Raw genomic sequence first — 12,551 nt, 5'->3', positions numbered from 1 at the left:
AGTCTTCGCCAAGCCCTTCCACTAGTCACATGATACATCTATGAACCAATTTTCTTTATCAGCAAGAATGAGAAAGCTCGGTCTACTCTTATTATTAGTCTATGCTGTCACCTGTTTAACTAACCGGTCGCGCTCGTCGAACGTAAGCTAAATGTAGCAACGGTTTCTTTAATTTTTTCGTCTGCTGGTCTGCGGGTCTTTTGATTAAGGGTCAATGTTAGCAATAGCTTTGTAGCATTAAACATGTGCGTTTTACTTAATAATCTCTACTTTTTGAATACGTTCTGAGCATGTGTAAGGTTTTAGCAGAGTCATGAATGTAAAAAGAGTCGAGAAAAATGATTAATAAATTGAAAATGTAGGTTTTTGTCATTCGCAACTCCAATATATTATAGGGGCGCTGCAGTCAGTTTAATGGCGGATGAAAAAGGTAAAACAAATACACGTCATAACTTATAACCTGCTTTGACGCTTAGTGAATGACAGTAATTTTTCATCGTGTTTGTGAGAGGCTTTCTTTTCTATTCTTCTGAAATTACGTTACACCACAAACTGTGTGAAGCCTGTAATTTATCACAAAGAAAACATGTGGAATGGAATGTTTTACCCTTTTCTTTAGTGTTATTAATTACCGCAAGGTAGCGTACTCGAGCTCTGGAGTTGCGAATCAGGGAAATAAAATTAAAAAGAACTAATTTCGGTCCAATTAGTTGACAGTCCAAATACCCATAGTGGGGAATGACGTAAATTAAATAGAACCTTTTTAAGATTTTAATTTGAAAAGAATTCTGGGAAATCACCCAACGATAGCTTGAAACTGCATTTTTTAGACTTAGGTTTCGAAAAATTTCCGGAGGAATACCCGTAAACACGCTCCTTCCTTCTCGTATTATAAAGAGGGCCTACATTTTATGTAATAATAAGAATCAGAAAATTTTCAACGCACTTCTCCCAAACATCAGTAAAAATATGTAAAAATGTGTTTTTAAACCTCCAATTAAGAAACATATTCGGAAGTAGTCCTCCGCATTTTTCTTTGAAGTCACCAGAGGAAGTCTATGTTTTAGGGCTTTATCAATTCCAAAAGTTTTACCGGGGAGAATAACCTCCGAACTCGTTCTTTCCTCATTAAAAGTCATTCAAAGATATCTTGTGTTAACCTTCTTTGTGTAATTTTGATTAAAATCCATGACAGTCACCTTTCCTTAAATTTAGTTGATTTATAAGACTTTTCGGCCTTTAGTTATAGCCATGATATTTGTATTATAAAAATGGTGCAGGCTTTTTCTCATTAAAAGAAGAAAAATCACCTTTTACTGCGTTTTTGAGAAAAACTGAGAAGCAAAGCCCCTCCACCCCCATGTCCAAAACCACTTTTGGTAAACTTTTTTTAGAAATGACAAAAAAAAAAATTCAAGTGAAATTCTATGTCAGAAAAATTTAGAACTTCCCTATAAATTTAAACCAAAAATGTATGCAGTAGTTAGCAATAGTATTAAAGTACTTCATTTACTTCGCATGCTTAAAGTTTCACACTAAGACATTTCAGTATGAAAACCTTTTTACCAATATTCCACTCGCGTGTTTAAATTTGCAACCAATTTCTCAAATTTTAAATTTGACTTTTTGCTCAATATAGGCACATCATTTATTTCCTTATAAAAGTTTACTTTTAATAACTTTTTCAAAAAGAAAATCTTGTTTCTTGCTATGAGAATCCTTAAAAAATTGACTTTTGCTTTATGATTAAAAAAAAGTCAGCATTAAAATTACTGCCTTTGGATAATTATGCTGCAGATACATGTATGGGATGGACAAAAATATGGAAACACCTTAGAAAAAAATGTTTTATTGCCAAATATAGAGTAGGAAAACCTTTGGTATCCATAACAGCTTGCTACTCCTTGGAATGGATACATACAATTCCTGTGTCCTTGTCAAGGGAGTTTTATACCTTTTTTTCTGAAAAACGCTGACAAGTTTGGATAACGATGCCACCCATCCCGCGTCCAAACGGAGGGTTTCAGGTGTTAAACCACTCCCATTGGGGACAAAGTAACAAAAACAAGTGAAGATTAATTTTAAGTCAAATGTGCATAAAGTTAAAATTTTTTGTGTACAGCGGTTTTTTAAACATTTTTTTTGGAAGTTTTCCAGCAAAGATTGTACTTTCTTTGTGAGAATGCAGTGGTGGAAGAACCTCAGAATGTTCTGTCGATACAAGGCATCAACTGCATTAATATTACTTCTTGTATGGGTCAATGAGAGGTCATGTCAGCCAATAGGGGCCCGGCTTAGAACCAAAATAGTATACATTTTTTAAGTTTTAACGAGGGAGGGGGGGAGGGGCATCTTGAAGACACTGCTTCATATGAGGAGGTTGTAAATTACGATGAATTTGCATATCACAAAAAGACAAGAATGTTGCTGCTATAAAAATGTATTTGTGCTGGTTTTGAATCTGCAATCAGCTCCTTTTTAACACGCTTTTATTAGCTTCACCTGTATGTATGTATGTATGTATGTATGTATGTATGTATCTTGTAATGGAATCTTGCAACTCAAATTTCGCTCACTTTCTGCGATCGGATTCTTTTGAAATTTTGCACGCGACATCAGACCCGATGACAATGCAATATTCTATAATCAAATTAATTAATTAACTCTTTTAATTGTGAGTTTCCTCCAATTTTAATCAATATTTTGGCATAAATCCAACAATGTGAAAAAGGAAAAATTTAAAAAAATACATTAAAAAATACTTGCAAAAATTATTTAAAAATATCTATAAAAACCTTTAATTTTTCTGCATCAGATAAAATTTGTTCCAATGTTTCAAGGTAATTAGAACATGAAATATAATTGTTTTTAACTAATTTCATGCCAAAATTTAGGTGAGCCTTCAATTGGAAATTCATTGCTGATCAGACCATTGTTGAACAAAACTTTTATTCAAATGCATCTCAAATTTTCAAAGTAATATAAATATGATTTCCGCAAACATACTTCGATGACTCACAATAGCTTTCCATCGGGGTGCCCTTGTCTTAACTTTAAGATATTGCCTCGCACTCGTTTTATAAATAATTTCAATTCAACTTTTACGAAAAGAAATAATTGCAATTTTGCCTGATAATTCTCCAACATAAGACTAAAAAACAGAAAAATAAAATAATAGTTTAAAAAACTAAAAAAACACGCTTTCGTAGTAAAATGAACTAAAAAGTGAAAAATAATCTTTGGATGATAGTAGTTGACCAATCACTTAATTTTAATGTAATACAAAAAAGCGTGGGGTGCTTCTTATCAATTGTCCTGAATTTCTGCCATTTGTTGTCCAAGCAAAAATGTGAATAGACAGCACCCCACGGTTTTTTGTATTACATTAAAATTAAGTGATTGGTCAACTACTATCATCCAAAGATTATTTTTCACTTTTTAGTTCATTTTACTACGAAAGCGTGTTTTTTTAGTTTTTTAAACTATTATTTTATTCAGTTTACTAAGCCTTATTTCTGAACATAAAACCTGACTTGCATGATATTTTATAAAATAATTTGTGACGAATTTTAATTACAGCAGTAAACTGCATAAACAGATAATGAGGTTTGATTCGAAAGAAGCTGTAAAATTAATGAATATTTCAGTTTCAAAGCTTGAAATTTACCTGCAAGGGGGGAGGGGGGATAACAAGGTTTTACACTGTACCGTTTCCACCTCTTGTGTAAAGACGACAAGAGATTGCATGGTCTTTTAGAGACGTTTAATCAACATATTATTATGTACAGCTATATTACAATTTACAGATTATTTAATGTTTCAAAGATATTTTGAACTGCGAGAGCCGCACTCCACGACTACTCTGCCCTTTGCATCACAAGAGTCTTATACTTATCCAGCTCCCATACTGGTGACAGATATAAAACACCCGCGTAACATGTTTTTCTCACTATGAGTGTGGTCTAGAAAAGAATTTCTAGACCGACCCCACACATTGAATCACGACAGCAAACAATCTGGAGAAATCGCATCGGTATAGCTCCTTCCCCCTTAGAAGAACTTTTCGATTAAGAGAAAAGTTTCGTTTTTCTGGTGATGACACTCAAGTACAGTTGATTACAAAAATAGCACTTCTATAGGCAGTACTATGCTAATTCTGGAGTTGTAATTGACTCAATAACTCAATTTCCATTTTAAAACAAATAAACTACTTTACAAATTTACTTCTACAATGTAAACACAGTGCGAAACTTGTAAGGGTCATATAATTAAAATAGAAAAATCATATATGAATTACAAAAGAAAACAACAACAAAATCAATCATAAAAATAACACGTTCATAAATAACATAATTAAAGTAAGCACATCCAACTACTTTAATTATTCATGAACATTGTTAACGTGCTATTCATTGGAACGCAGTACGAGTACACAACAATTAACCAAACTATACAATGCAATTTAAAATTATACAATTTGTTATAGTTAAGATTAACAACATTTAACATAAATATTCAGCATATTTTACCGGCATCCTGACATGTGCCAGTCCTTCCCCCAAGTTAGCAAAACAAACTAGGTCACTCGTTTCTTTCGTTCCAAAAGGAATCCTTCCCGCTCGCGACACTTCGTATAATGCGCAAAACACAGTAACTTGAGAAGTATCCTAAGTTGAACCCGCGTAAGGGGATTCCGAAAAACGAAGAGGCGATGATCTTTTACTAGCAGAGCTACTGCGTTCCCTCTTTCTCGCCCCGGAGAAACTCTACACTTGGACGTGCTGATAGCAGTTAGTTTTGCTTTCGGGATCCTATAAAGAAACTTCCCTATGCTCGAAGATGCCTCTGTATTACCCGAACAAAGTACTACCGAATTTCCAAAACTCTTAATTAAATCATTTACTAATTCTGTAACGAGAACCGGCACAATTTCCTTTCCTAATTCAATAAAATGTGTACATTTTAATGGAATGTTTTCCTGAGGATTGCACGGCATTACGTTATCGAATGAATCTGTTTGATTCGTAGTTTCGGCTTCGGAGCCGTCCCTCTTTCTAATTTTCAGATCACGATTTGAACCCCTGTTGCGAGCTGTGCTCAACTCATTTCTATTATTATCAAAAAGGACCACTTGCGAGGAGTTTTCCTCTGTTCCGGAAACCAAAACCTGCTCCTCAACATAAAGACAAGTTTTTTTCTTGTCATCAAGGACATCCTTCAGATCTGAATTTATATCAACTGCTGCCCCATTCCCACATTTGGTCAGTGAGAAATTTATATCAGAACCCGGGGGGCTCCCGCTCATCGAATCTACCAGGGAAAATTCATAGCCGGTCCTTTCCTTGATTAACGCGGCCGTCTGATTTCCCAAAAGGTACCGATTTCGATCAAACACATCTCCGCAAACTGCGGCTTTTGTTTTCACTGTACCAAAAGGCCCTGAAATTTCTATTTGAGCTAGGGGTAATGTTACTAAATCCAGACTTAATGGTTGCCTTATCCTTACCTTTCGATCGCACCAACTCGATTGTTTTACATATTTAGCGTTGACTAAATCAATGGTCGATCCTGTATCCCGATATAAATATATCGGATTCCCATCCACGGTACCCTCGGTGTAAGAAATCAAGCCCTCTGTGAGTTCTGTCGTCTCTATAAAATTTATAGTTTCTATTTCAGGATAGATACAATTGACAGACTCCACTCCGGCTCCCTTTCCCAGTTTTGGACAGGCAGGCTTAATGTGACCTACCTCGTGGCAGTAGTAACACCGTGGAGCCGCGCGTTTTTCGAAGTCTTTCCGAATTTGCACGTTAGAAGAATTTGCCGACTTAGATGTCTGATTTAATTCTCCCGTCTTATTTCCTGTTTCTTTAAAACCAGTACCCTCTGCAGAAAATTTAAAATGTCTATTAGAATTTTCCTCAGATTTTGAATTATGTTTTCGGGCTTCGTCGTAATTATCAAATTGTTCTGAAAGTTTGGCGGATGATTTGTAACTAGTCCAGTCGTCTAGAAAATGACTTTTCATTTCTGGACCGGCACGTTTTTTTAACTGATCCACTACCATGAGCTCTTTCAATTGGTCAAAACTTTCTATTTCCAACCCCGCTAACCATTCATTTAAATAATTTGTGATTTCAAAAGTAAAATCTTTCCAGGAATTTTCGGGTTTCTTCTGATGTTGAGTGAACTTTTGTCGAAAGACTTCTGAACTTAATTTATATCTTTTTAGCAACACTTGTTTTACATGATGGTAATCCGATGCTACTTCTTCGGGTTCCCTCGCGATCAGCTGCACTATATCCAGTGGCAACAAGCTAAGCAAATGAGCGACCCAATTTTCCTCGGGAATTTCAGCTCTCTTTGCTTGTCGCTCGAAGATCACCAGATATAGGCTGATGTCCGATTGTTTCGCATCAAATTCAGGAATTAGTTTCTTAATGTTTAAGCGCGACACGATAGATGGCGGTCCTACATTATTATTTTCAAAAGGGGAAGGGTTTTCACATTTTAATTTTAACATTTCTAGCTCGTATTTCATTTGAATTTCTTTTTCTTTTAATGCATGTTCCCTTTGTTTCTCCTGTTCAGCCCTTTGTAATTCTTCTACCCTCGCCTTTTCAGCCATTTCTTCCTCTAATTTCCTAGTGGAGATTATATTTTCGAAGAGGGTCCTAACAAAATCCTCTTCGTAATCGTCGGAACTCGTAATTGCCTTTTTAAGTTCGACAAGTTTCCACTCCGGAGTAACGGTTACCCCTAAATTCTCCGCCAGGATTAGCAAATCCTGCTTCTTTCCTTTTCCGAGGAACGCCATTTCAAAGAATACAAAATTTACAACAAGAAATTACTTAATTAGCTAATTAGAAAGCAAAAGAAAGTTAATATACTCGTACTTGAGTTCCCACAGTTAACTTTTAAATGACTTAAAATGTACACAATTTTCCCGTACAAGATTTGCACTGTCATACATTTAACCAATTAGAATTAAGCTAATTCCAAAACTTAAAACTTAATATAGCAACAAGTCAATGACAACTCAAGAAAAAGCAAAGGTACATACCCCAGATTTTCTTGAGCGCCTTTCTTCTTTTTGTAATCCACAATTGGCACGTGCACAATAGATTTTCTTCGGCAAGATTTGCCCACTAACACACACACACTTTTTTTTTGAAGGTCAGCTTGACCTTTTCACAGTATGGTCAGTTTGACCATTTATCGGTTGATCAATATGATCACAAAAGCAGAACGTTGACGGCGTTTCTGCTCTTAAACAGGTCCGGTTGACCCTCTCTTCAGCGCGAACACAAGCCTCCGTGACTGGATTCCGCTACAGCAACTTGCGGCCAGTTTGACCGTTTCCAACGTTGCACAGATCAAGGTGATCTCTTCAGCATATGGTCAGTTTGACCCTTCCAGCGCAAACAGCGAGATCCTGGAAATCTCATAAACCTTCGGTCAGGTTGACCGTTTCCAACGCTGCACTTCGAAGATCAGGGCGATCCTCACAACACGAACAGCAAATCATTAAGAGACGCGAAAGTTCTGGTTTCGTTCTTCTTTCTCCTTTTTCTCCGCGTTACAAGAAGACGAAAACGAAAAGCCCCCTTTTCGCAAGAAGGGAAACAAACTCCGCTTCAAATAGCTGTTCGGGAATTCTTCGAGGAGCGGGAGAAAGCATCGACTTTTCTTCTCCCCTCGTTTTCTTTATGAGCAAAGAGTCAGTTCAGGGTTATCTTTAGCAATCCCACTTCTGACACCATTTTAAAGCTGTACCGTTTCCACCTCTTGTGTAAAGACGACAAGAGATTGCATGGTCTTTTAGAGACGTTTAATCAACATATTATTATGTACAGCTATATTACAATTTACAGATTATTTAATGTTTCAAAGATATTTTGAACTGCGAGAGCCGCACTCCACGACTACTCTGCCCTTTGCATCACAAGAGTCTTATACTTATCCAGCTCCCATACTGGTGACAGATATAAAACACCCGCGTAACATGTTTTTCTCACTATGAGTGTGGTCTAGAAAAGAATTTCTAGACCGACCCCACACATTGAATCACGACAGCAAACAATCTGGAGAAATCGCATCGGTATAACACGGATATACAATACTAGGATACTTCAAATCAAGGATTCTGGAGGATTTTGAATCAAACCCCCTTGCTACACATAATTCGTTCCTGTTTTATGGCTCTCATTGCAGTCATAAAACAGGAATGAATTATATGACACACTGGTATGTTCTCCTGACAATTCGGGTAAAGATTAAAAAAAACAATAAAACCCCTATCTTTATGAAATCCTGACCCTATGGCAATCCTAAGGTGTTTTGTGAACAGGTATGAAATGATGAGAAGAAAATTTCAGAGAATGATGATGAAGGTGGATTGCGACCAGGAGTCTCTTTTCCCCCAATGAAGACCACAAAAGTTCAATAAATCTACGGTCTAGACAGGTGTCATTTATGGCGATCAATTGCGCTCCTGGCTTTGAGAAATTAATGTTTTCATATATAAGTGGGCATGTTTTTTTTTTTTTGATAAAATTTGCATTCAGTACGCTTATTCAAAAAATTATCAACTGAGGAAAAAAAAAGGATATTATCAGGAATAGTTTTTTTAATGCATTCAAATAAACTACAATTCAAAAAAGACACAGAAATTATCATGAGTCAGTAAGAAGACTTAAAGTATCTGATTTCAAATATGAAACAGTTTCACTGGGGATATCACTGGAATACTGGAAATTCAAAAGGACTGCAGGGACAAGTTTCAATTCCAGTAAAGATTTTTCACTGTCTGATACTTTAACACCACCAAGCAAGAGGAGTTGAAAATCTTTTTCAGGATCACTTAAATTTTCTTTGATGAATTCAATTACAGCAGCCAGCTTTTCATACACATAAAAAGTGCCCTGAAAAACAGGTTGGAAATTATTACACACAGGAAAAAATAAAGAATTAGAAAAAAAAAATTCAGATGGATAGTTTTGCAAATTCATTCTGATTTCCCCAAAACTGTAAGATGCATAGAAATAATTGACATAAATATTTATTAAAGTCACAATCACAGTTCAAAAGACTCACGTGACTTACTACATGAAAACACAAATAAAATGTAAGCAAAAATATCCACTAAAATAGTTTTATTTAGTCATAGTTAGTGCAGCAGGGTTTCCGCTATGATTGTTATTTTTCACAAAATGCAAGAGTACTGTTCGTTCTCGAAAGCAAAGACTACCACTCAGGATACATTCCATTTTAAAAAGGGGTGTTAGGTTGAGGATGGGCACTTTCCGCTCACACTTGCAATCTCATCTCTTTTGACGCTACTTTGGAAGAACTTCTAAACTCCTAATTTTGTGCCTTTTACTTCCGGGTTTTCCTCCCTATTTTGATAAAATCTGAGCAGACCTGACGCATGCACAATTTGATGCTAGGTCTCGTTTAAGGAAAACAGACAGTACAATTTAAATCACAAAAATGTAGCAAGACATTTTTGCTTTTTTGCTCAGATAAAGAAAAATTGCAAGCAACGATAAAATTAAAAATTAAAAAAAAACTCCGACTGAGTCGCAACTGTAGAATGAAGAGGGAAAATTGAAAATAATTTAAAAAGCCTTATATAACAGTGGACCCTCGTTTTACGCGGGTTTATTTTACGTGGTTTTGATTAAACCAAACAACGGCCCAGTGGATTCTAGCCATTATTCAGAAAGTAAAATTTTGTTTAAAAAAAGTTTGATAGTAAGAACTATCAAATAGAAACATTAAGAGACAGTCAAACCTTGCTATCCCAACATACAGATGAAATATCACTCTAGAATTCAACGTCACTTTTTTGAAGACAAGAAACCACATACAATGTTAATGTTATTATTTCGGAAATCAAGACAAGATTTTTCACATCTACCTCCAACTACAATGAGGTTTGAAGCTGTTGAAACAGAGTCCAAGCAAGGTCGAATCTGCAGTCTCCGGATGCTGTAATGAGCTGTTCTGTAGTCGCTCGCTTTCTAGTACGAAATGTTGATTTACAACTGAGAATCTTGCAGAAAAATAACCTTTTTCTGGCAACTTCCAGCTCATTTTATGATGCATTATTTAATGTTGTTTAGGGTTTATTAATAAACATTTTTGTATTTTTTAAAAATGTTTTTATTCTTTTTTTGTTAGTCATCAGTACATTTTTTACAATTTGGAAAGCAGAAGATATTTTCGATTTTCAAATACCATTTTGAGTCTGGAAATAACCTAGAATTTGGTTCAGAAGAAAGCTTTTTTGAAAAACTATTTGACACTGAAGAATCGAATAAACCTTCATGTAATGGTCAAGGGCTTTTAAAATTTGGATTGCTGTTGAACTGTGATGTTGCAGTTCTAGTTCACGGAAAAACTAATTCTTACTGTGTTAGAACTTAGAAATTGTACTTTTATATATTTTTATAAATTTTCAACTATGATTTGTACATGTTTTTTGACATAAATTGGAATACACTGGTTTGATCAGTTATGATAACACTCGCTTAGTTATAGGCATACTAAAAACTAGCTGAATTCAATTGTTTACAAGGAATACACAAAAAAAAAAGTATTCAACCATTTTTTAAAACTCTTATTTTTCTTACAATATAATCATATTTAAAGTATCTTGACTTACCATTTCAAGTAAAATTAAAAAATGGATAACAGGTTAATCTCTTTTAAAAGGTTCATCTGAACAACAACAAATTAATAAATGAATAAAATAAATAGAACAATTCTACTGCTGCATTTTTTACTTTACTTTATTGTTGAATTTAGCTTATGTTTTATCATCAATTCTAAATAATAATTTTGAGTAAGATAAGAACGGCCAAAAAGTTAACTATGTTCATATGTGCCCATCACTAGAACACTTTCGTTCTACTGACTTGTTATGGGCACTTTAACTCAAAAAGAACTTAATCCATATCCTAATGGCAAAAAATATATATAGTGAAGCGCTGTTTATACGTTTTTTGAAGGGACTGTATGAAAAAGAGTATAATAGGTCCTACGTTAATATGTATTAGACTCCGTAAGGACCAATTTGAAAAACATATAATTGATAAAAATGTACAAAAGAGAAACGTATAAACGGTGCTTCACTGTATATGATAGAAAAGAAAAAGCTAAAGAAGGAGTAGCAATAAAACAGCAATTTGATTTTTAAAAAAACAGCAATCTCGGGTCCTTAAGAAAGAAACCATTCAAAAATTAAGAGCAAGAAATTTCACAATGGTGACTGAAAAGCAGTAACCTTACTTGTCACACTGTAAATAAAAACTTACGTTTAGAAAAAGTGGTGAGTGTTCTTGAAAAATGCTATTTTTAGAATCCACTGATGGCTTTTTCTGGCTTATCGATCACAAACTTGACTTTGACAATACAAGTCAAACTTGCCCATTACTAGTCAAGTGCTCATGACTATAGTTGGGGCAAACCTAATCAAAAGGCTACGCAAATCCTAATCACAGCATTATAACACTGCCAGGTTAGGTTTTTGTTACAACTATACTCTTTTACTCTATAACAAATCTTTTCTTTCTATTTTTAAAAAATAAAAACATACATTCAATAAACATGAATTATTACATAAAATATCATTAATTAAAAAAATATAAATAAAACTAGTTACTCACTTGAATAATTATTCCATCAGGGAAGCGTATCCGTATCAGAGAAAACTTATAATAATGTATTTCCTTTAATCCATCTCTTTCCCTCATGGCTTTAGTTCTGAGCTGCGATAACAATTCAACGCTTTCAGATCTATAATAAGATGAGAAAAAAATATAACCTTGCTCAGTTTGGAAAGAACCAAACAATCATTGTTTCACTGGCAAAAAAAAAAAAAAAAAACTGCAGAGGATTAAAAACTATTTTTTAAATGTGAACAAAACTTATTTTAAATCAGAAACAAGAATAGTATCTGTGAAATGTTATTGCACTAGTTTTGCTTTTCAAACAAGCATTAAACTTGCTAAAAATGCAATCAATTATTCAGCTTTTTAAAAAATAAGGTGGAAAACAAATGAACCCTAAACTGCACAGTTTGATCTCATTATATAATGAAACTGTACCTTTGAACCTACTTTAAAAAATAAACCACACATATTGATTCCTTAAAGTAAACTTCCCAATTAATTTCATTGAATGGATTGAATAATTTCGAGTTATAGTAATTGATATCTCTTTCTTCTTTTTCCATTTTTTAATTGTAAAATATGAGCATTGATGCTGACACTTGTGATGCTTGACAACATTTCACTTAAATGTTGCTCTACATTCCATGTGGCACAGAAAAACCTACACCAGATCCAGAAGATCACACAACAAAATCAAATAATAGACCTTCCTTTATTCCTCTGTCAACTGATTTAAGGTGGAATGAATGCAATGTAGAAAATGATAAAGACTTGCTTCATCTGAGTGACTAACGCATTCTCACAATAAGGTGCAATAGTAAGGATATTTCACTCTACAAAGAAGTCAGTGAGAAGCAAAGGGATGTAAAT

The 12,551-nt window shown here is 34.5% G+C and overlaps 1 protein-coding gene across 1 annotated transcript in view; it reads right to left on the bottom strand.

Annotated features, from left to right (window-relative positions):
• Positions 1-8,622: 8,622 nt before the first annotated feature.
• The window catches only part of LOC129220018 (UBX domain-containing protein 6-like), a 62,207-nt gene continuing 58,278 nt past the window's right edge, over positions 8,623-12,551 (bottom strand). The window contains exons 6-7 of the mRNA XM_054854347.1: positions 11,676-11,805; positions 8,623-8,927 (exon numbers count right to left, since the gene is read on the bottom strand). Coding sequence (XP_054710322.1) covers positions 8,679-8,927; positions 11,676-11,805 — 379 coding nt within the window. The 3' untranslated portion in view covers positions 8,623-8,678. The remainder of the gene's footprint in view (positions 8,928-11,675; positions 11,806-12,551) is intronic.

Source organism: Uloborus diversus, chromosome 4 (assembly GCF_026930045.1).
Source record: "Uloborus diversus isolate 005 chromosome 4, Udiv.v.3.1, whole genome shotgun sequence".
NCBI classification, from domain to species: Eukaryota; Metazoa; Arthropoda; class Arachnida; order Araneae; family Uloboridae; genus Uloborus; species Uloborus diversus.
The sequence above is the reverse complement of the archived record's forward strand: the minus strand, read 5'-3'. Positions and strand labels throughout refer to the sequence as shown.